General features: G+C 44.1%; 1 protein-coding gene across 1 annotated transcript; it reads left to right on the top strand.

The window, feature by feature from the left end:
• Positions 1-1,257: 1,257 nt before the first annotated feature.
• LOC132765753 (zinc finger protein 62 homolog) lies at positions 1,258-22,453 on the top strand. The gene is made up of 5 exons (XM_067465074.1): positions 1,258-1,358; positions 9,915-10,053; positions 13,204-13,922; positions 15,940-16,078; positions 18,289-22,453. Exons 1-5 carry the CDS (start codon positions 1,347-1,349, stop codon positions 21,909-21,911), a joined length of 4,632 nt encoding a protein of 1,543 aa, XP_067321175.1. The 5' UTR covers positions 1,258-1,346; the 3' UTR covers positions 21,912-22,453.
• The last annotated feature ends 3,018 nt before the right edge of the window (positions 22,454-25,471 follow it).

The raw sequence follows: 25,471 nt of genomic DNA, 5'->3' as shown, positions 1-25,471 counted from the left end.
CTTTGTCAGTCTGGATCCGAAAGTCCCACAGTATTTTTGCGTGTTCATTTTCCACTACCTTTGCAGGTTTATGATCCCACCAGTTCTTTGCTGCTGGCAGGTGGTACTTGTGACATAAGTTCTGATGAATAATTTGGGCCACAGAATTGTGCCTCTGTTTGTAGTCTGTCTGTGCGTTTTTCTTGCAGCAGCTGAGGATATGATCCATGGTTTCATCAGCTTCCTTGCACAGTCTGCATTTTGGGTCATCCGCTGATTTTTCATGGTTGAGAAACGCTGTTCTAAAATCAGGACAAAGAACAACACTCAGAAAACAGGGGAATTCCCAACAGGAAACAATCAGGGACAGCTAACACCTTCCAACAAAAGGATCTCTCCCTGGCAGGAAGCAGCCAGGCTTTGAAGCTGCAAGGCTATTGAATGAAACATTCACACTTGCCACAAGCAGACAAGAGTCCTTTCTCCCTCCCTGGACATTATTCCACAGGTATATAAACCCCATTTTCCCTAGTTTTCAGCCTCTGAGGAGGCCTGCCATAGATGTGGGTGAAATGTCAGGAGAGAATGCTTCTAGAACATGGCCAAACTTAAAGCAACCCAATAATTAGGGGCCTGAAGCTGTGAGGAATGCTGGGAGTTGGAGTCCTAAACACCCAGAGGGCCCAAAAAGGCCTGAAGCTGTGAGGAATGGTGTGAGTTGGAGTCCAAAACACCCACAGGGCCCAAAGAGGCCTGAAGCTGTGAGGAATGGTGGGAGTTGGAGTCCTAAACACCCACAGGGCCCAAAGAGGCTTGAAGCTGTGAGGAATGGTGGGAGTTGGAGTCCAAAACACCCAAAGAGGCCTAAAGCTGGGAGGAATGGTGGGAGCTGTAGTCCAAAACACCCAGAGGGCCCAAAGAGGCCTGAAGCTGTGAGGAATGGTGGGAGTTGGAGTCCAAAACACCTAAAGAGGCCTGAAGCTGTGAGGAATGGTGGGAGCTGGAGTCCAAAACACCCAGAGAGGCCTCAAGTTGTGAGGAATGGTGGGAGTTGGAGTCCAAAACACCCAGAAGGCCCAAATTTGCCTAGCCTTGTTCTAGGGCCTCTCCAAACTACAACTCCCACTATTCCCCAGCCAAGTAGTAGGAAAGGAAGGGCCTTTCTGGCGTCTGAAACCTCCAAAGCACTGCAAAGACCATAGAGTCGTAGGAAAAGGCCATAGAGTTGGAGAGCGGTGGTGGAAGGGAGCTTCCTTCCGCTGACGCACTTCCTGTTTGGCGTTCGAATGCTCCTTCCCTCCCTCCAGGCCAGGTTTCCGGAAGGGAGTCTGGCTTTTGTGCGCCATTGAGGGAAGAGGGCGGCCACGATGGAGGAGCGGGTGAGTTGGTCCCAAGGCCGAGGAAAGGCCCGTTTTAGCCGGGAAATGGGAAAAGAGAGAGGGAAGGCACGGGTGGGCCTCTCCCCTGCTGGACGAGGTCTGGAAAAACCTTTTAGTTCCCTTCCCAGGAAGGCTTTCTGACCCGGATGCAAGTAGGCCTCTCCTGAGCTGCTTGGCAGCCATTGCGCGCGCAAAACAACCCCTCTCCAAATTTTGTCCCATCCAGACGCAGATCCTAAAGATATTGCCTGGGAAATCAACCTAAATGGAGGCCCCTGGTTGGGCTTGACCTTGGGGGCTAAGCAGGGCCTGCCCTGGTTAATATTTGAATGGGAGACCAGGCATTGAAGGCTCCTTTTCAGAGGAAAGAGCTGGCCAAGCCGCCTTTTGAGTGTTCCTTCTTTTAAAAAACAAAGGATCATCATCATTATGACCATTTTTTTTGCTTTTTTTCTCACAAAAAGACATTATTATTACAATAAATTGAGATCACCTATAAAACAAACAATAACATCCAATAAAATGCTCAATAATAACATAGTAATGAAACGACAGTAACAAAACCACAATAAAAACAAATGCTCATAAAGATAAACAAAGCGAGCCAGGCCAAATGCAATGGGTAATAATTGAGAAAACCCGTGGGTGAGATAGATAGAAAGTATTGTCGAAGGCTTTTATGGCTGGAATCACTGCGTTGTCATAGGTTTTTCGGGCTATATGGCCATTCTCTCCTGACGTTTCGCCTGCATCTATGGCAAGCATCCTCAGAGGTAGTGAGGTCTGTTGGAACTAGGAAAAAGGGTTTATATATCTGTGGAATGACCAGGGTGGGACAAAGGACTCTTGTCTGCTGGAGCCAGGTGTGAATGTTTCAACTGACCACCTTGATTAGCATACAATGGCCTGACTGTGCCTGGGGCAAACTTTTGTTGAGAGGTAATTAGATGTCCCTGCCTGCTTCCTCTCTGTTGTTATGCTGTTGGCATTTTAGAGTTTTTTAATACTGGTAGCCAGATTGTGTTCATTTTCATGGTTTTCTCCTTTCTGTTGAAATTGTCCACATGCTTGTGGATTTCAGTGGCTTCTCTGTGTAGTCTGACATGGTGATTGTGAGAGTGGTCCAGCATTTCTGTGTTCTCAAATAAAATGCTGTGTCCAGGTTGGTTCATCAGGTGCTCTGCTATGAATGCATAGGAATGAATTCCTATGCACACTACACATATCTTATTTGTAGTGAAAGGAGCCCCCGTGGTGCAGTGGGTTAAACCCCTGTGCCGGCAGGACTGAAGACCGACAGGTCGCAGGTTCAAATCTAAGGAGAGCACAGATGAGCTCCCTCTATCAGTTCCAGCTCCTCATGTGGGGACATAAGAGAAACCTCCCACAAGGATGGTAAAACATTCTGGCGTCCCCTGGGAACGTCCTTGCAGACAGCCAATTCTCTCACACCAGAAGCGACTTGCAGTTTCTCAAGTCGCTCCTGACTCGACAAAAAAATTGTAGTGAAAAAGACACATAAAAACAATGCAATAATTAAAATGAACAATTTTAACAAATATAAACTTAGTATATTGTTGTTGTTGTTCTTTTCTGCTTTTTCTTCTAAAAGGAACATAAAAGTGACTAACAACACCAAAAACAAAAATGAAGAACAATTTTAACAAATATAGACTTATTAATATTTCAGTGGGAAGTGTGGGCCTACTTTTGGCTGATGAGATAAGGTTGTTGTTGTGTTCTTTCAAGTAGTTTCAGACATAGGTTGACCCTTAGCGAGGGCCAGGTAAATGACCTTGGAGGGTCCCATCTGGCCCCTGGGCTTTAGTTTGAGGGCCTCTGTACTAAAGGGATCCAAAAGTGGCTAACAACACCAAAACAATATGTTGTTGTTATTATTATTATTATTATTATTATTATTATTATTATTGCTGTTGTTGATATTATACAGGGTTAGTCAAAATGCATAGGCCAATAAGCCATTCAATTGTATTTCTCTCTCTCTAAAAAGAGACCTAAAGTAACTTAATACTAAAAACAACACTGTATAATAATAATAATATAACGTTATTATTTTACTGACACAAAGCCACAGTATAACACAGCAAACGAGATCTATATGCTGCATTTCGTATCACAAAATCACAAGTCGAACACTTCCCAAGGACTGTGTGATTTATTATTTTATTGTCGAATGCTTTCATGGCCGGAATCACTGGGTTTATTATTATTATTATTATTATTATTATTATTACGTTATTTTTGTTGTTGTATTATTATATTTGTATTCTGTGTTTTCTCTCTCTGAAAAGAGACCTAAAGTAACTAACACTAAAAACAAAACATAAAATGTTACTATTATTATTATCTGCCTTTTCTTCTAAAAGGAGCCCAAAAGTGGCTAACACCAAAGACAATATACCATGATTATTGTTGTTGTTGTATTATTATGTTTGTGTTCTGCTTTTTCTCTTTCTACAAAGAGACCTTAAAGTAATGAACACTATTAACAACACAGTACAATAATAAAACAATATACATTACAAAGAGAACCTTAAAGTAACACTAAAAACAACATGGTATATTGTTGTTGTTATTATTTTCTACTTTTTCTTCTAAAATGAACCTAAAAGTGACTGACAACACCAAAAACAATACACCATTATTATTATTATTATTATTATTATTATTATTATTGCTGCTGTGGTTGTCGTATTATGTTTGTGCCCTGCTTTTACTCTCTCTATAGAGACCTTAAAGTAACTAATACTAATAACAATACAGTACAATAATAAAACAATATACCATTATTATTATTGTTGTTGTTATATTATTATTATATTTGTGTTCTGCTTTTTCTCTCTTTACAAAGAGACCTTAAAGTAACTAACACTAAAACAACACAGTATAATAAACCATTATTGTTGTTTTGTTGTTGTTATTGTATTGCTACATTTGTATTCTGCTTTATTTCTCTCTAAAAAGAGACCTAAACTAACTAACACTAGAAACAACACAGTATAGCAGTAATAATTAACACTATATCATTGTTGTTTAAAGCCCCCAGTGGTGCAGTGGGTTAAACCGCAGAGCTGCTGAACTTGCTGACAGAAAGGTCGGCGGTCCGAATCCAGGGAGCATGGCGAGCTCCTGCTGTTAGGCCCAGCTTCTGACAACGTAGCAGTTTGAAAACATGCAAATGCCGATAGATCAATAGGTGTCACTTTGGTGGCATGACCTTGGAGGCGTCTACAGCTAACACCAACTCTTCAGCTTAGATATGGAGATGAGCACCACCCCCCAGCGTTGGAAATGACAAGACTTAATATCAAGGGGAAATCTTTAACTAGCATTGTTGTTGTTATTGAATAATAATAATAATAATAATAAATTATAATAGGCTTTATTTGTATCTCGCCCCCTCTCCTTGAAGGGACTCAGGGCAGCTTACAACAAACAAATAAATAAATACGGTAAATATAACCCAGGCAATAATCACATATCAATACCACTGTTGTTCTTGTTTTATTATTATTATTATTATTATTATTATTATCATCATCATCATCATCATCATCTATATTCTGCTTTTTTCTTCTCCAAAAAGAGATCTAAAGTAACTAACACTAAAAACAACACAGTATAATAATAGCAATATACTGTTGTTGTTATTGTATTATATTTGCATTTTGCTTTTCTCTCTCTCGGAAGAGACCTAAAGTAACTAACAATAAAAACAACACAGTATATTAATATATTATTATGAGTCACCTTTGGTTTCGAGAAGAGCGGGGTAGAAATATCGTAAATAAATAAATAAATATTTTCCCCCTGCCTTTTCTCTCTAAAAGGACCTAAAAGTGGCTAACACTAAAAGCAATACAATATACCACTATTCTTGTTCGGCTGGACCGCCGTGGGGCGGCGTCGTGTCGCCATTTTGGGCTCCATCTCGCCGGCCTCGATACGCTGCCGCCATCTTGAGGGCCAGGCTGCTTCATCAAAGCCTTAGTTGATCTTCCTAACGCTCTGGCCCTTGAAGAAATTCCATCTCCGACGGGCAACAGATAATAGAGCCAGTTTTTGAATTAACAGCTACCTGGCCATTACCCTTCGCTGTTTGCCCGGTATCCACCACCTCCCGGAAGACTGAGTCGGCCACCTGTGACCAAATTACTGCTACCTTTGCATCTCGCTGATCCAATTTTGGACAAACTGTGCTGATCGTTGTTAATCCATCTGTCAGTGCTGATCCTTTTGACTTTGCAATCCATTTTTCGAGGGTGCTGACTATCTTTGATTGTATTGACCATTGTCTTAAACTGTGCTGATCATCTTAATTGTGCTGACCTCCTCTGATGGTGCTAACTACCCTTGATTGTGTGACCACCTTCTCAACTGTGCTGACTAATTTCAGTGTGGTTGTGCGGAGTACTTTATTAATTGCGTGATCTTAGCACTTTACTCTATTAGCACTTTAGATTACTATTCTGTGGCACTTTAACCAACTTTAGCACTTTAATTGATTCGATACATCTAGCGTTGAATTAGGCCTCCATGACGCACTTCATTAAGCACTTTGGGGTTAATTGTTAAGCCACCGCACTTTAATTGTTATTCCATCGTGTGTGTTGACATAAGTCTCCATCTGTACTCTAAGAGCCTTAACCAAACCCCCTGATTGTGTTCAACAGCTACTATTTATGTCATCATCCTCTCCCTGGCATTTGTTAATCTGGTTGCTAATTGCATATGTGGGTCAGAGGGAATGGAATAGCTCAGGGGGACCCGAATATAACATAATAGGAACGGGAAATGATTGGAAGGCAAAGCCATGGCAAATTGGAGCTGTAATATGTCAAACAGTCTACAATGATCCTTGGGTTGTTATTATGGATGTTGAATGCGTCATGGAGGAGGGAGAGGCTCCCGTTAACCGAGGAGCCCCCATAGAAGTCGTGGTGGGGAAGGGGAGATACGGGAAAGGGAGACCTTTAATTCGGCCTAGGGAACGTAGAACAACATTAGTAATCCCAAATCGGTCTCCTGATACGGTAAGTTGGTGTAACCGGGTTGGCGGTCCCTCGGGATTGAAAGTGGTGCTGTTGAACGCCAGATCTGGCAATGGTAAAACAACTTTCATCCAAGATTTAATCCTGGATGAACGGGCAGATCTGGCGTGCATCACAGAGACCTGGCTGGACGAAGCGGGAGGTGTAAATTTGACCCAGCTTTGTCCACCCGGGTTCTCTGTGCAGCACCAACCGAGATCCGGAGGGCGGGGAGGCGGGGTTGCAGTAGTCTACAGAGATTCCATTCTTCTGACCAGGACCCCCATCCCGCAGTCAACAAATTTTGAATGCGTCCACCTGAGGGTGGGTGACCGGGACAGATTAGGGATTCTGCTAGTGTACCGTCCACCTCGCTGCACTACAGTCTCCCTACCTGAGCTAGCGGGGGTGGTCTCGGACTTGGCACTGGAGTCCCAACGGCTGCTTGTGCTGGGGGACTTCAATGTCCACGCCGAGGCTGCCCTAACTGGAGCGGCTCAGGACTTCATGTCTACCATGGCGACCATGGGGCTGTCCCAACAAGTATCTGGCCCCACCCACAGTGCTGGACATACATTGGACTTGGTTTTCTGTCAGGGATGGGAGGAAGGCGGCGGTGTTGAGGAGTTATCCATCTCTCCGTTGCCATGGACCGACCACCACCTGGTCAGCTTTAGACTTACTGCACCCCCTAACCTCCGCAGAGGTGGAGGACCTATTAAATTGGTCCGCCCCAGGAGGCTTATGGATCCGGAGGGATTCCTGATGGCTCTTGGGGAATTCCCCGCCACCTCGGTTGGTGATCCTGTTGATGCCCTGGTCGCTCTCTGGAATGGGGAGATGACTAAGGCAATAGACACGATCGCTCCAGAACGTCCCCTCTCAAGTAGCCGAACTAAACCAGCCCCTTGGTTTACTGAGGAGCTGGCAGCGTTGAAGCGAAAGAAGAGGGAACTAGAGGGCGTGTGGCGTTCGGATCCGAGCGAGCCAAATCGAACACGGTTTGTGTCCTTTTTAATGTCATATGCCGCGGCAATAAGAGGCGCAAAGAAAACTTTCTTTGTGGCCACTATTGCGTCTGCAAAGAACCGTCCGGCTGAACTGTTCCGAGTTGTCAGAGGCCTGTTAAAACCCACCATTCAGGATGGGTGCCCTGATGACTCGGCAGCTCGCTGTGAAGCCTTTGCTCAGTTCTTTGCAGACAAAGTCGCTTTGATCCGCTCTGGACTGGATACCATATTAACGGCAGTCTCTGAGGATGTAACACGAGCATCTGCTTGTCCAATTTTGATGGATTCATTTCAATTAGTTCAAACCGAGGATGTGGACAAGGTGCTTGGAGGAATGAGAGCTACCACATGCATCCTAGACCCCTGCCCATCCTGGCTTCTAAAGGAGGCCAGAGGGGGATTGGCCGAGTGGGTTAAGGTGGTGGTTAATGCCTCCCTTCGGGAAGGCATATTTCCAGCCAGCTTAAAGCAAGCTGTGATAAAACCGCTGTTGAAGAAACCATCACTGGACTCCACTCAATTCGTCAACTATCGGCCTGTTTCCAACCTCCCCTTTTTGGGCAAAGTCATGGAACGTGTGGTGGCCTCACAACTCCAGGCATTCTTGGTAGACACGGATTATCTGGATCCGGCACAGTCTGGCTTTAGGCCAGGGCATGGTACCGAGACAGCCTTGGTCGCCTTAGTGGATGATCTCCGTCGGGAGCTCGACAGGGGGAGTGTGTCCCTGTTGATGCTACTCGACCTCTCAGCGGCCTTCGATACCGTCGACCACGGTATCCTTCTGGGACGCCTCGCAGGAATGGGTCTCGGAGGTACTGCTTTGCAGTGGCTCCGGTCATTCCTCGAGGGTCGGTCTCAGAAGGTGTTACTGGGGGACTCCTGTTCTACCCCACAACCTTTGTTTTGTGGGGTTCCTCAGGGTTCAATACTGTCCCCCATGTTGTTTAACATCTACATGAAGCCGCTGGGCGAGATCATCCGGAGTTTCGGGGTGCGGTGTCATCTGTACGCAGATGATGTCCAACTCTGTCACTCCTTCCCACCTGCTACTAAGGAGGCTGTCGAGGTCCTGAACCGGTGCTTGGCCGCTGTGACGGTCTGGATGGGAGAGAACAAATTGAAATTGAATCCAGACAAGACATAGGTACTCCTGGTCAGTCGCAAGGCCGAACAGGGTATAGGGTTACAGCCTGTGTTAGACGGGGTCACACTCCCCCTGAAGACGCAGGTTCGCAGTTTGGGTGTGATCCTGGACTCATCGCTGAGCCTGGATCCCCAGGTTTCGGCGGTGACCAGGGGAGCATTCGCACAGTTAAGACTCGTGCGCCAACTGCGACCGTACCTTGGGAAGTCTGACTTGGCCACGGTAGTCCACGCTCTGGTTACATCCCGCCTTGATTACTGCAACGCTCTCTATGTGGGGTTGCCTTTGAAGACGGCTCGGAAGCTCCAACTAGTCCAACGGGCGGCAGCCATGGTACTAACAGGAGCAGGGCGCAGGGAGCATACAACTCCTCTGCTGTACCAGCTCCACTGGCTGCCGATTAGCTACCGGGCCCAATTCAAAGTGCTGGCATTGGCCTTTAAAGCCCTAAACGGTTCTGGCCCAACATATCTATCCGAACGTATCTCGGCCTATCAGCCCACCAGGACCCTAAGATCTTCGGGAGAGGCCCTTCTCTCCATCCCGCCTGCTTCACAGGTGCGGCTGGCGGGAACGAGAGACAGGGCCTTTTCTGTGGTGGCCCCGCGGCTTTGGAATGCCCTCCCTATAGAGATAACATCAGCCTCCTCGCTGATAGTATTTCGGAAAAAACTCAAGACATGGATGTTTGAGCAAGCATTCGGCTAATCCGATGCGATGAAATCTCTGATCAAGGACTGGCAATCACAGACAACGAAATTGGATTATGATTTTAATTTAAGAGATGCATTGGTCTGTATTGGTGGCCCAATACTGTGTATTGTACATGTATGTGTTTTATATTTTTAATTGGAATATTGTTGTTTTTAAATGTTGTAAACCGCAATGAGTCGCCGTTTTAGGCTGAGATATTAGCGGTATACAAGTGTACTAAATAAATAAATAAATAAATATCAGTTTTATATTGTATTCTGCTTTTTTCTCTTTCTAAAAAGAGACTTAATAAAATAATAATAAAACTTTATTTGCATCTCCCCAAGGGGACTCGAGCGGCGTACCACACAGTATATTATTATTGTTATTGCTGTTATTTTCTGACTTCTCTCTCTAAAAGGACCTAAAAGTGGCAACACTGAAAACAATATGATTGTTGTTATTGTATTTTTATATTTCTATTCTGCTTTTCTCCCTCTAAAAAGAGACCTAAAGTAACAAACACTACAAACAATACAGTATATTAATATTTTTATTATTCTTATTTCCTGCCTTTTCTCTCTAAAAGTGGCTAACACTGAAAACAATTCATGTAGCTTTAATCATCTTACTTTTTTCACTCGGAAATTTCTAGGTGAGAAAAGGTAACAGCCATTTTTCTACCTGCGGTGGCATCTCAATTGGAAAGGCTGCGCTGAATGGAAAATGTGGGGCCCTGACATCGCCTTGTAAGGGCCCTTGTACTGAGTGCATGACAGATCCAACGATAAGAGGTAATATTTTCAACAGATGGGTCTTTGGTCAAGAGGTAAAATCTTTACCTGTTGAATGTGGGCAAAATCATAATACAGTCGACCTTCCAGATGTGATTATTTACAGATTCCATTAAAAATGTTCTTTCTAGGACTCTAGGTCCCTGGTTCCCAACGTGGGGCAATTTGGTTTTTAAAGCAATTTGAGAATGAATTTTAACAGTGACTTTTCTGCATTTCTTATAGTTCTAGGGGCATCCGGTGCAGTGTATAAATATATATTGTGGCATACATATTTTTTAAAATTAAAATCAGATTGTACAGGAGGTCGGTCATCTGGTGACAATGGAGAGGAGGAAAGCCGCTTATAGAGAGGAGGGTGAAGATATCTTTTGACTGAAGGTATCCTGTCTGAATGTTCATCTCGGCCACCTCCGTCCCTTTCACAATCCATTCCTCCAATTCTGGTGTTTCCTCCAATTTCCAAGCCCGCGCATAAACGATTCTTGCAGCAGTTGTCATCCTTCAGTCAAAAGACCCTTCAGAGTTTGGGAAGGACTGGGAACCCTTTTAAAAGTTTCTAGAATTTATTCATTTATATATTTATTTACTCTATTTATATCCCGCCTTTCTCTACCCTGAAAGGGACTCAGTGTGGCTTTACATATAGGCAACTATTCTGTGCCTTTGAACAATGGACAATTAAAATACATTTAATTAAAAATTTAAATAGATTAAAAAATATAAAAACATTGCATTCACTATTGAAATCACGCCATCCACAATTGTAATCTGGGGCCATTCCAAAAATCATTGCACATATTTAAACAACAATTTTTAAAGTAAATATAACTTATTTTAGTATTTAGCACCGGGATTGTGGCGCAGCTGGCTGAGTGTCACCAGCATTAAGATCACTTCTGACCAAAAGGTCGTGAGTTCGAAGCCAGCCCGGGTCGGAGTGAGCGTCCGACCAATTGTGTAGCTTGTTGTCAACCTTTGCAACCCGAAAGACAGTTGCATCTGTCAAGTAGGAAATTTAGGTATCACCTATGTGTGGGGAGGCTAATTTAAGTAATTTACAAGGCCATAAAAAGACTCCAGCAAAAAGCATGCAGGGAATGCGGAAGTACTTGTATCAGTGTCGCAAATGGACGATGAAAGCGACAGCTCCCCAGGCGGTCAGAAAAGTTAAATAGCTTCTGACTGTCTGTCTATGTTGTGTGCCTTGGCATTGAATGTTTGCCATTTATGTGAACATTGTAATCCGCCCTGAGTACCCTGCGGGGTGAGAAGGGCGGAATATAAATACTGCGAATAAATAAATAAATACTTGTGTATATTTATAGTTATTTTATGTTCCGGTATGGAATGCTTGCTATATGTATGTTGTGCTCCGCCCTGAGTCCCCTTCGGGATGAGAAAGGCAGAATACAAATGTTTCAAATAAATAAATATTATGTAGCTGTTACTGTACTACAGTTAATCCCCAAAGCCTTGACCTCACAGCCAGGTTTTTACTTTCCTTCTGAAGGCCAGGAGGGAGGGAGCCACTCTAATATAGCTGAGGAGGGAGTTCCAAAGCCGAGGGGTTACCACTGAGAAGGCCCTGTCTCTTGTTTCCACCAGTCTTGCCTGTGAAGGAGGTGAAACCGAGAGCAGGACCTCCTTGGGCAATCTTAACCTCTGAGGTGGTTCATAGCAGGAGATACATTTGGAGAAGTAAGCTGGGCCAGAACTGTTTGGAGCTTTATAGGCTAAAGTCAGCACTTTGAATTGTGCTTGGTAATAGACGGGCAGCCTGTGGAGCTGATGGAACAGGGGTCTTGTGTTCTCCTTGTATGCCGTTCCAGTGAGCAACCTGGCTGCAGTCTGTTGGACCATTTGAAGTTTCCAAACAGTCTTCAAAGGCAACCCCATGCAGGGCATGTTGCAGTAGTCTATTTGGAATGTAACCACAGGATGGGCTACCGTGGCCAAGTCTGGCTTCTCAAGGCACGGGCACAGCTGGTGCACAGGTTTTAGTTGCATGAATGTTCCCCTGGTCACCGCCGAGACCTGGGTTCTAGGCTCAGCAATGAGTTCAGGATGACTCCCAAGTTGCGAGCCTTTGTCTTCAGGGTGAGTGTAGCCCCATCCAGCACAGACTGTTTAGCCTTTCGACTGACCAGGAGGACCTCTGACTTGTCTGGTTTGTCCGCATTTCACAGAGTGTCTGTCCACCATGACAATTTTTCAAAACCAGAACTGGACTTCTGAATCAGGGGATTTAGGACAGTATTTGAAAACCCCCAAAGAGCTCAAGGAATACAACATTTGTACACTTGCCTCCCACAGTGTAATAGCTTCAATTAGTCGAACAGGCGACAGCCAGATTTCTAACAGGAGCGGTGTACAGTGAGCATCCAACTCGGCTGTTGCGTCAGCTCTCCTGGCTGCCGATTTGCTACTGAGCCCAGTTTAAAGTGCTGGTCTTGGCCTAAAAAGGCCTAAATGGTTCTGGTCCAACTTACCTGTCTGAATGTATCTCCTTGTAAGAGCCTACGAGAACTTTAAGATCGTCTGGGGAGGTTCTGCTCTCAGTCCCACCCTCTTCACAAACGTGATTGGTGGGGACAAGAGACAGCCTTCTCAGTGGTGGCCCCAGTGACATCAGACAGGCCTCATCCCTTGTAGTTTTTAGAAAAAGTTAGATATGGCTTTTCACGCAAGTGTCCGAAGAATAAGTGACAACGGGCTTCGAGATGGTTTGAATATGGATTATGAACAAGGATCTTGGATGAATGAAACAATGTACTTTATATGTTTTAATCTGTTTACTGTTTTAATGTGTTTGTTGACTAATTATTGACCATTTCAATGCAGGGGGCTTGTTATTGTTTTTACTGTTGATTCTACCAGTATTATTATTATTATTATTATTATTAACTTTATTTGTACCCTGCTAACATCTCCCGAAGGACTTGATGCGGCTTACAAAGGCCAAGGCCTCAATAAAACAACCATACACATAAACCATAAAGCAAATTAAAACATTAAAGCAATAATAGTAAACAGTATTGAATTGTACCGGAGTTGTAAACCTCCTTGAGTCCCCTGTGGGGGAAAAGGCGGGGTGTAAAGGAAGTAAATAATAAATAAATAATGGGGCAAATGTGTTTGTGTTGTTAGGTACGCTGATGGTACAGTCTGAGGATGAAGATGGGGGCAGTCAACCCCCCACAGTAGTGCATTTCGGGGGTCCAGAGGGAACAATCAAATACTGTGGAAATTGCCCCGTAGTGAAGGAAGAACCCGAAGAAGCCACGGCCCAGCAATGGGAAACGAAATGGCAGGAATTTCTGACTTCAGTGGAGGATTCTTCTTCCCTGCCGGAAACCCCCCACTTTCCGCAGGAGCCGGCCCCCTGGGACGACACCCCGGCCTTCCTGGCCTCCTTTGAACAAGTGGCCAAAGCCTCTCAGTGGCCCGAGGAAGAGTGGGCAAGCCGCCTCCTCCCGACTCTCAAGGGGGAAGCCGAGCTGGCCTTCAGCAGCCTGGAGGATGAAGAAAGAGAGGATTATCGGAAAGTGAAGGCGGCCATCCTGAGAGGAGACACCCTGAACCAAGAGAAGAGCCGCCAGTGCTTCCGGCGTTTCTGCTACCAGCAAGCGGACGGGCCGAGGGGCGCTTACAACCAGCTCCAGGAGTTTTGCCGGCAGTGGCTGAAGGCCGAGAGAAACTCCAAGGAGCAGATCCTGGAGCTGCTGATCCTGGAGCAGTTCCTGACCGTTCTGCCCCCAGAAATCCGGGGCTGGGTCAAGAAGCATCACCTGGAGAGCGGTGCCCAGGCCGTTTCCCTGGCAGAGGATTACTTGGTGTGTTGGAAGGCTGCGGTGAAAGAAGAGCAGGTAGGAAGGAATATCCTCTTCCGCCCAGCTTTACTTCCGTCTTTGGCACAAACTATCTGTCAAGGGTGCTTTGATTCTATGTTCCTGCGTGGCTGGAGGTTGAACTGGATGACTTTTGGGGACTTTTGCAATACCGTGATTCTATATCTATTTATTTATTTACAACATTTATAAGCCGCCCTTCTCACCCTGAAGGGGACTCAGAGCGGCTTACAAGATATATATGCATACAATATATTATATTATGAGCATAGTACAGTATCAGTGTTATATATTATTATATTGTACTATACCACTATATTGTAATATTATTAGTAATATAACATGTAATATGAAATATACAATTATTATATATTATTATTGCTGTTATATTGTATTATATTATAATATTATAAATATTATATGTATGTATATTACATTACATTATGTTATATTATTAGCATAGCGCAGGAGACAAGGTAGAACTGTTTCCTGGCCCCCTCTCTCTTCACTATATTCTATAGCAGGAATGGGCAAATTTTGGCCCTCCAGGTATTTTGAACTACAACTCCCACAATTCCTAACAGCCGGTAGTGTATCTAGACCAGGTATGGGCAAACTTGGGCCCTCCAGGTGTTCTGGACTTCAACTCCTAATAGCCTACCGAATTTGTGAGAGTTGAAGTCCAGAACACCTGGAGGGATTTCTGGGAGTTGTAGGCCAAAAACATCTGGTGACCCCAGGTTGAGAACCACTGTTCTAGACTATCATGGTTGTGGCTTTGAATAGCATGAAGTAGTGAGCAACAGATTGTCGAGCAGTGATTCCCGAACTTCACAGAGGTTTGCGATTTAAACTCTTAGGCCAAACCTCCAAAGGTTGGCCAAACTGCCAAAGGTTTCTGGGAATCAAAACCAAAGAACCAAAGTTGAGCTACTGTTGTCTTGGGATATGGAACCAGTTTTTCACGATTTCTTATCATAGTTTGTATCTGCACATGGGATGTGTAACAGAAATGGGTGATTGAAAAACTGGTCATTTTTGGTGGTGACGCCTGCCTTTGAGATGCAGTATGACCCCTGTATCCTCAGAGGATATAGTCCCATTCATAGCACACACACACAAAAAATCAGAGATTATAGCAAACCTGAATGAATGAGCTACTTCTGGCAGAACCATTCAGTATTGCGGAAGGGTTTTTGAAAGGATGTCCATTGAGGAGGGGATAAGCTTGTATTCTGCAGCTCCGGGGACTAGGACATCATGGGGCAAAGCATTCCACTTATGGGAAAAGAGGTTCCACCTAAACATTAGGAAGAATGTCCTGATGGTAAGAGCTGTTTGCAGTGGAATATGTTGCCTCCTTGGAGTGAGGTGGAGTCTCCTTCTCTGGAGGTTTTTAAGCAGAGACTGAGTGGCCATCTGTCAGAAGGGCTTTGATAATTGTTTCTCAACCTAGGGGTGGGGAACCTTGGGGCTCAGGAGGGGGTGTCAGAGGGGCCACCTAAGACTATCAGAAAACACAGTATTATCTGTTGGTCATGCGGGTTCTGTGTGGGAAGTTTGGCCAAATTCTATCATTGGTGGGGTCCAGAATGCTCTTTCTTTGTAGGTGAACTTTAAATCCCAGCAACTGCAACTCCCAAATGTCAAGGTCTATTTTCCCCAAGCATTTGGGAATATTGAAGATTTGTGGCAAGCTTGGTCCAGATCCATCATAGCTTGAGTCCACAGTGGTCTCTTGATGTAGGTGAACTACAACTCCAAAACTCAAGGTCAATGACTACCACCCTTCCAGTATTTTCTGTTGGTCATGGGATTTCTGTGTCCCAAGTTTGGTTCAGTTCCATTGTTGGTGGAGTTCAGAATGCTCTTTGATTGTAGGTGAACTTTAAATCCCAGCAGCTACAACTCCCAAATGACAAAATCACTCCCCCCAACCCCACCAGTATTCAAATTTGAAATGCTCTCTGAACTTCAGGATTCAAAGCCTTTCCAGTAGATAGAGGTTAATAAGAGATTGCATCTTTTTTTGCAGACATCCGAGTCCCAAGTAGAAGGATCCCCCCATTTGTCACAGCTGGAGAAAACCCCGTCGGATGCTGGGCAGAGATTACCGCCATCCTGGGAATCCGAGATGGAGGAAGACACAGACCTCTCTGATACTGACTGGTCGGGTAAGGATTCCTTGAAATGGGAATGTGTAATAAGAGCAAGCAAGGGCTGTAACAATATGTTCTAGAAATGAGTGACCTTTTTGCTAGTGTGGAGTAGGATTTTTGAGATCCTCTTGATGAGACATGGGGAAACTTTGGCCCTCCGTCCAGGTGTTTCGGAGTTCAACTCCCACAATTCCTAGCAGCCTACTGGCTGGGTTGTTGTAGTTTTTTTTCGGGCTATATGGCCATGGTCTAGAGGCATTCTCTCCTGACGTTTCACCTGCATCTATGGCAAGCATCCTCAGAGGTAGTGAGGTCTGTTGGGACTAGGAAAAAGGGGTTTATATATCTGTGGAATGACCAGGGTGAGACAAAGGACTCTTGTCTGCTGGAGCTAGGTGTGAATGTTTCAACTGACCACCTTGATTAGCATACAATGGTATGACTGTGCCTGGAGCAAACCTCTCAACAGAAGTCTAGTCCTCAAAGTGTTTTGGACTTCAGTTCCAAGGAGTCCCAGCTACTTTGGCCAGCGATAAGAGGTTATAGGAGCTGAAGTCCAAAACACCCAGAAACCACTTAGAAAAATTTGGCCATAGCAAAAGGCTTCTGAACACCACTTAGACATTTACACAAGTGTTACAAAACAACGTGCAGTGTTTACACTGTAGAAATGCTTCACCTGTACATCATAAAAAGGAAAACCAGCTTGTTTAGCAAGCTTTGCAAATGCTGGTTTATTAATAGTAAATGTTTGCTTTATATACCTATATACCCAAATTCATGAAAACAAATATCGTGAGTGGAAACGGTTTTGGAAGTCCTGTTCAGTGTTTCCCAAACTCTAATCTTCCAGGTGTTTTGACCTTCAGCTCCCCAAATTCCTGATAATTCAAGACATTTGAGGCTTCTGGTGTTGCATCCCAGCAGTAGTTCACCTTGCTCACAGCACTCACCAAGAAACCAAGCGTCATAATGAACAGTTTATTGTTAAAACGTATATAAAAAGGACCAAAGGCTCCTCAAACAAATAGAAAAGTAAAAATCCAAACATTAATAATGGAAGCAAGTCCCGAAAGCAATCCAGAAAAATGGTTAAACATGAATATTAATCCAGGAAACAAGGAGCAGAACATGAACATGAATCCAAATAATATATAACAATAATAATCCAAATAATATATATATTATATATACATATAATATTGATAATATTATAATATAATACAATGTAATGCTACTACTAATGATTATACGATATTATAATTATATATTTTATATTACATGTAATATTACTAATAATATTACAGTATAATGGTATAGTACAATATAGTAATATATAATACTAATATTGTGCTATGGCAATATAATATATTGTATTTACATATTACTTGTAAGCCGCTCTGAGTCCCCTTTGGGGTGAGAAGGGTGGCATATAAATGTTGTAAATAAATAAATAAAATCCAAAGGTAAATCCATAAAACAAGAAGCAAAACTTGGCCATGAATCACAGAGAAGCCATTGAAATCCGCAAGCATGTGGACAATTTCAACAGAAAGGAAGAAACCATGAAAATGAACAAAATCTGGCTACCAGTATTAAAGGACTAAAAAATCACAACAGCAAAACAACAGAGGGGAAACAAACAGGCACATAAAATCACTCTCAACAAGGAATCCCCCCCAGGCACTTCCAAGCCATTGAAAGCTAATCAAAGTGATCAGCTGAAACATTCACATCTAGCCCCAGCAGCCAAAAGTCCTTTGTCTCACCCTGGTCATTCCACAGATATATAAACCCATTTTTCCTACTTCCAACAGACCTCACTACCTCTGAGGATGCTTGCCATAGATGCAGGCGAAATGTCAGGAGAAAAATTGCCTCCAGAACATAGCCATATAGCCCGGAAAAACCTACAACAACCCAACAATTAGATGCCGAACACACAAAAATACATCAAGTTAAACAAGTTAAATCACATAATAAAATTCATATAAAAACAATTTAAGACTATAAAAATCAATGACTTCTGGGTTTATACAGCAGGTTATAAATAAAGGTATTATTATTGACACAAAAGCACAGTATGTCACAGCAAACGAGATCTATATGCTGGATTTCGTTATTATTATGTACTTTCCCCTGACACTCCCAAATTGTCTGCTGGTATAGGTAAACTTACTTGCTTGACCAAGGCAAATACTAAATTGGGAAATTATTTTCTACAGATGGTGGGATTTCGAAACAAATGGAGTTGCAAGGTGTGTCTCCAGAAAAAGGCGATGGGTTTTCTCCCCAGGAAGAAGTCTCTGAGAGCAGGGATGGAGAGGAAAGCAAGAAGGGCACCATGAAAGCTAACCAAGCTGGACTCAATCAGCAAACACCCAAGAGACAGAGCTGTTGTTATGTATGTGGGAAGACTCACAACTTGCCACTTCACTTGTATAAAAGAGCCCACAAAAGGGGGAAACTGTACAGATGCTCCCAGTGTCAAAAAGGCTCAGTGCCCCTTCAGCAGTCTAGTTCATCAGGGAAGCTCCTCAAATGTTTGGTGTGTGAGAAGGTTTTCAATAACAAGAAGAACCTCAAAAAGCACCAGAAGACCCATAGAGGAGCTAAACCGAATATTGGTTCTGGAGTCAGCTTCATGACAAAATCTTCACATCAGAAAAACCACGGGGATAGCAAATTATCTCTGCCGCCCCCTGAAATAACGGTGTATTTGTGTGGTATTTGTGAGGCAAGCTTCAACAGCGCCTTGGATCTTGATGCACACCAGAGAATCCACAGAGGACAAAATCATTCTGAGCATGGAAAAAATTCCAGTCAAGAGACAGACCTGAGAAAGCCTCCGGAAACACACTCTCTGGACAAGCCCTTTGAATGCACCGACTGTGGAAAACGTTTTGTATGGATGACATCGTGTAATAAACATCGGAAGATGCATTGTAGTAAAAAGACCAACACCGGCGCTCTGCTTTCAGATATAAGTATCCAAAAAGAAGTGAGAAAAAATTCCTTCCCTAGCCCAGGGAAAGTTAAAGATATCCACAAGGGAGAAAAAACCCATCAATGCACTTTCTGCAAAGAGAGGTTCATGGACAGTTTGACACTTGAAGAACATAAAAAGAAGATCCATAAGGGAAAGAACTCGGCACCTCTTCTCCAATCACATATAAGTCAGGATGGGCGTGTCCACACTGGAGAAAGATCGAGTGGGTCTGTTGATATTGGGGAGAGTTTCATGTTGAGTTTGTCCTTCGAAAGTCAAAAACCAAACCATGAGAAAAAGAAACAAGGACGTCTTCTGAAAAGCCTATCAGATGATCCGCTCAAGCGGCACATGTGCTTAGAGTGTGGAAGAAAGTTTGACCGGCCCTCACGCTTAAAGAAGCACCAATTCATCCATACGGGAGAGAGACCCTATCAGTGCACTGACTGTGGAGAAAAGTTCCTTTGGAGTTCATCACTTGATGTTCACAGAAAGAAGTTCCATAAACAAAATAAAATGTCTAATAAGGGCAAATCCTGTGTGTGTTCTGAGTGTGGGAGGACATTCAGTGGGCCAACCTATCTGGCCCAGCACCAGCAGGTCCACCTCAGACAAAAACCCGATCAAGATGTCGACCCTGGAGATGGGGGTTCATCACTTGATTTGCACAGTACGAAGGCCCATGATGGGAAGAAACCGGTTCCTCCTTTCTCCAAAGTGAGCCACAAGGGCAAGAAATCCTTTGCATGTAACATATGCGGGAAGAAGTTCACTCAGGCATCCAACATAAGTAAGCACCAACGCCTCCACACAGGCGAGCAACCCCATCAGTGCACTGACTGTGGGGAGCGATTCATGTGGAGCTCGTCACTTAACGCTCACAGAAGGAATATCCATGATCAAACAAAAGTATCTGCTAAGAAGTCGAAATCCTGTGAGTGTCCTGAGTGTGGGAGGACATTCAGTGGGCCAACCTATCTGGCCCAGCACCAGCAGGTCCACCTCAGACAAAAACCTGATCAAGATGTCGACCCTGGAGATGGGGGTTCGTCACTTAATTCCACTACGTGTCCCACATGCGGAAAAAACTTCAATCAGGCATCTGACCTAAGAAAGCACCAACGCATCCACACGGGCGAGAAACCCTATCAATGTACTGATTGCGGGGAGCAATTCATGTGGAATAGGTCCCTTGGTTTGCATAGAAAGAACTTCCATAAGGGGAAGAAATTGGTCCCTGTTTTGCAAAGAATAGCGCTCCTTCCAGGAGAATTCCTTCTATGGTCTGAGCTGGAGAAAAAAATCAACCAGGGAAAACGTATAACAAGACATCCAGAGGGGCGCATCAAAGAGAAACCATATAAACACACCGACTCTGAGGAGAGTTTCATATCGCTTTCGTCTCTGAGAAAGGATGATGAGAGAAAGAAAGCAGAGCTGTCCCTTCTAAGGAGCCCTAATGGGAAGAAGGAAGCCCATACGTGTTCTAAATGCAAGAAGAGTTTTGAGTGGGCCTCGCAACTGCGGCGACACCTGTGTGTCCACAGCGGAAATATGCCCTTTCAGTGCCCTGACTGTGAGGAGTGTTTCACGTTGAAGTCATCGCTTGAGAGCCACAGAATGAAGGCTCATACTGGAAATAAGCCCCATGCCTGTTCAGAGTGTGGGAAAAGCTTTGATTATCCATCACAACTGAAAAAACACCAAAAAACCCATGCCAGAGAGAAATCCGATCCGTCTGCTAATAGTGAAGAGACGTCCGAAGAGTCCGACACTGGGAAAGCAGGAGGCGCCGATAAGCAGGAGGCAAAATATGCATGTGACGAGTGTGGGAAAAGCTACAACAAAGTTGCAAAACTAAAAATGCACAGCCGCCTCCACTCTGGAGATAAGCCATATCAATGCTCTGAATGTGGGGAAAGATTCATGTGGCATTCAGGACTTTATCGACATGAAATGAAGAGCCATAAAAGAACACAACAGCCACTTCTGCAAAGGGGGTCAGCTGATGAGAAGGAACCCCACAAAGGTTCCAGGTCTGGAAAACTCATTGAAGGGAAGTCGTATCTACTAAAGCAGCTGGGCATATATGACCAGGAGAAAACCCACCGTTGCTCTGAGTGTGGAAAATGTTTCTGGAAGGAAGTGAATCTTACAAGACACCGACAAAACCACCTCAGGGCAAAGATGTGCAAATACGAATACCAAAAGAGTTCCATTGTTAAGGAAAATCTTGAGAAAGATGAGAGCCCTCACTCTGTGCAGATGCCTGAAGAGAAGTCTCTACAACCCTTGAGTCACCAAGATGAAAGCGAGCAGATGTCTGAAGAGGAGTCTCTACAACCCTTGAAGCACCTGGATGACGGTGAGCAGATATCCAAAGAGAAGTCTCTACAACCCTTAAGTCACATGGATGAAAGCGAGCAGATGTCTGAAGAGGAGTCTCTACAACCCTTGAGGCACCTGGATGATGATGAGCAGATGTCCAAAGAGAAATCTCTACAACCTTTGAGTCACCTGGATGATGGTGAGCAGATGTCCAAAGAGAAGTCTCTACAACCCTTGACGCGCCTGGATGAAAGTGAGCAGATGTCTGAAGAGAAGATTCTACAACTCTTGAGTCACCTGGATGAAGGCGAGCAGATGTCTGAAGAGAAGTCTCTACCACCCTTGAGTCACCTGGATGAAAGCGAGCAGATGTCTGAAGAGAAAATTCTACAACTCTTGAGTCACCTGGATGAAAGGAAGCAGATGTCTGGAGAGAAGTCTCTACCACCCTTGAGTCACCTGGATGATGGTGAGCAGATGTCTGAAGAGAAAATTTTACAACTCTTGAGTCACTTGGATGAAAGCGGGTAGATGTCTGAAGAGACATCCCGGGTGAAGGCGAGCCGAAATCAATCAATCCTGAAGACCCAGGAGAAGTTTTAGTAAAAATTAAAAAAAGAAAAGAAAATAAATAAATGATTCCAGATTCTATACTGTGGAAAATATTTGAAAGATTTTATACCTTTAAGAAATACTAATACTATTGCTTTAGAGTTGGCATTAGGTAATGATTTTAAATAGATGTACGTATTTTCCCCAAAGTTCGATAGGAATGTCTGTAGCTTTCATTTTTTTATATTGCTTGTTTAAAACTTAAAGAAAATTCCAGGAGAACAAAATTTATCTGTCCCCAGATAAATGTGAAGTAATGCGTTCATCAAGATAAGTTACATATTGCTGTTAATTATTGTCAAACTCCCACATAGTGTGTAAAGTTAATGGGTGGGATTACTTACCAAGTTTTACTTAATAGTGTAATGTACTGTCCCATTCCCTCCGTGGATATGATTATCGCTTGCTGTTTTAATGTAGTTCAGTGGGGACAACACTAATAAAATACATTTTATCCAAAAGTGCATATTTCATTTATTCTTTGCAACCCTCGTCCATGTCTGAAATGAAACTGTAGAAGTTGATGGGAAGTTATTGAAAGCTTGCAAGAAGCAACCTTGAACTCCAAGGTGAATTTTCTCTGAATTTCTCAAACTATCATTTACTTACTGTGTATACCAGGTATGGGCAAACCCAGGCCCGGGGTCCAGATGTGGCTTCTTGGGATCTTTTCTCAGGCCCTCCTCTCTCTCACCACGCTATCTTTCCTTCCTCCTTCCCTCCCTTCTTTCCTTACCTCCCTCTTCCTTCCTCCCTCCCTCCTTCCCCTTCCATCCTCTCACCCTTCCTTTTTTTACCCTCTTTCCTACCTCCCTCCCTCTCTCCATTTTCTTCCTTCTCTTTTTCCTTCTTCCTTTCCTCTTGGGGGATGTTTAGCTGGGAGAAGAGAAGGCTGAGAGGGAATACGAGAGGACGTTTCAAGATTGCAAAGGGTGTCCCATGGAGGAGGAGGAGGGCTGACTTTCTGCTGCTCTAGAGACCAGGGCACAAGGGAGCAATAGTGGCAAGGAAAGAGATTAGACTGAAGAGATTAGGAAGAACTTCCTGAGAGTAAGAGCTGTTGGAGAGTGGCATAGGCTGCCTTGTAGTGTGGCGGAGTCTCTCTCTGGAGGCTTTTCCTCAGAGGCTATCTATTGGGAATGCTTTGATTATGCCTTCGTGCATGGCAGGGGGTTGGACTGGATGGCCCTTGTGGGTCTCTTCCAGCTCTAGGATTCTATATCAGGTCCAATTGATACACTTGTTCTCTCCCGTCTACCATCTCATCCTGACCAAGGCCAACCCTTTAGGGATCCAAATGGTTCCCATCTTTCCTTTCACTTTCTGCCTCCGAAAGAGAAGAAGGGAAGGAAAGGGTAGGGGCGGGGCTTGTGAAGAACCCCTTCCCGGCCCATCCACCTCGCTCCGGCCCACCTAGTATAATGGTTTTACTAGGGTGAAATAGTTTATAGCAGCGTTTCTCAACTTGGGGGTCGGGACCCCTGGGGGGTTGCCAGGCGGTGTCAGGGAGGTCACCAAAGACCATCGGAAAACACAGTATTTTCTATTGATCATGCAGGTTTTGTGTGGGAATTCTATCCAATTCTATCATTAGTGGGGTTCAGAATTGTCTGATTATAGGTGAACTATAAATCCCAGCAACTACAACCCCAAATTTGGTCCACTGAAGGAAAATGCATCCTGAATAACAGCTATTTGTGAACTGTGAACAGTTGTGGTATACATCACACATTCCAATGACGTGGATTTGAGATAATGGACTGCTGGGCATTTTCTTCCAGCCATGCCTGGGAAGAGGAGGACGAGTGTATGATTTCTCCTGTACATAGTTATGTGTTTACTCTTTTCTGTAGCTTTTAGGAAGTAACTAAATAAAGTACCACTTCAAGGATTTGAAGTTGATAAAGGACTGTGCACTCTGTTTTCTTTGCGTGCCTCATTGCAGTTGCACTGAGGCTGAATTTTCTGACAAGTTTGCCCACGCCTGGTGTATACTCGTGTATAAGTCTAGAAATTTTAGTCAAAAATATTGAGCCCAAAGCCCCTGGGTGGACTTATCCAGATGTTAGTGTGAGTACTAAACCAAGTCCCTTGGTGAAATTTGCCCCTAATCACAAGACACAACCCTCTCATTTTGTGGTAGACCCTGAAAAGACTGACATAACAAGTATATAATGTGGGTGTATACTTATATCTGACTCTGAATAAAATACATTATACACCCTCCACACTGAATATTATTGATATTATTGATTGTTGGAGCTATATGTCAGGTTAAAATCACTCGGTGCTTAGAGAGGCTGAACCAGGATGACCGCTCTGGTCAAGTGAGACGGATGTAATGTCGGGGGTATCAACATTGAGATAAACATGCATGGCAAAGAGATAAAAGGCTTGACTGTGCACTTGATCTTCCACCGTGACCATGAGTGAGTTTGCTGTTTATTCATTCAGTCGCTTCCGACTCTTCGTGACCTGGACCAGTCCACGCCAGAGCTCCCTGTCGGCCGTCACCAGCCCCAGCTCCTTCAAGGTCAGTCCAGTCACTTCAAGGATGCCATCCATCCACCTTGCCCTTGGTGGGCCCCTCTTCCTTTTTCCTTCCATTTTCCCCAGCATCATTGTCTTCTCCAAACTTTCCTGTCTTCTCATGATGTGGCCAAAGAGCTTCATCTTTGCCTCTACTATTCTTCCCTCCAGTGAGCAGTTGGGCTTTATTTCCTGAAGTATGGACCGGTTTGATCTTCTCGCGGTCCAAGGCACTCTCAGAACTTTCCTCCAACACCAGTTCAAAAGCATCTCTCTTCCTTCGCTCAGCCTTCCCTAATGTCCAGCTCTCACATCCGTAGGTCACTATGGGGAATACCATTGCGGATCTTGGTTGCCAGTGTGATGTCTCTACTCTTCACTATTTTATTGAGATTGGGCATTGCTCTCCTCTGAGTGTGAGTAACTGTAAATAATTGGCAACAATAATAAACAGTGTACCTCCAAGGGCTCTTGGGAGAGATACAGATTTCCAGTGTGCTTGATTTAAGAAGCACAGAGGCAGGGGAAGAGCAGAGAGGTGCAGCTGCTTCAAAAGTGCATGTCTCGGATCCAACTGTTCAGGATCAGGAGTATGCAGATTCCAGGGGAAGGGAGAACCCAAGCTGCTTTTTTTGGAACCCCTGACAAACATGAGGCACATAAATTGAAAGAGTTTAACTGGATAATTGAGCCCACCCAGAGATTTCATGCCCCAGTGGGGATTTAGAAGAAAAGGGTTCTCCTAAGTCAAGCCTGCACAACATATGGCATGCAAGCTACATTCGGCCCGTAGAAGCCTTTGGTGCGGCCCTATTGTGAAATTTGCTGGTTGTGAAGTAATTTATAGTATCCAAATCATTACCTCCCTGAACCGCTGCAAGCTGGATAGCAAGTGTCCCAGAAGCAAGAAACTACAGCAGAGTCCTTTCACAGGTAAAACATGTGCTTCA

Source organism: Anolis sagrei, chromosome 2 (assembly GCF_037176765.1).
Source record: "Anolis sagrei isolate rAnoSag1 chromosome 2, rAnoSag1.mat, whole genome shotgun sequence".
NCBI lineage: Eukaryota > Metazoa > Chordata > Lepidosauria > Squamata > Dactyloidae > Anolis > Anolis sagrei.
The sequence above is the reverse complement of the archived record's forward strand: the minus strand, read 5'-3'. Positions and strand labels throughout refer to the sequence as shown.

Coding starts and splice junctions, on each gene's coding strand:
- LOC132765753 (XM_067465074.1), top strand. Junction 10,054..13,203: donor GACAGATCCAACGATAAGAG/GTAATATTTTCA, acceptor TTGTGTTGTTAG/GTACGCTGATGGTACAGTCT. Junction 16,079..18,288: donor CTCTGATACTGACTGGTCGG/GTAAGGATTCCT, acceptor TATTTTCTACAG/ATGGTGGGATTTCGAAACAA.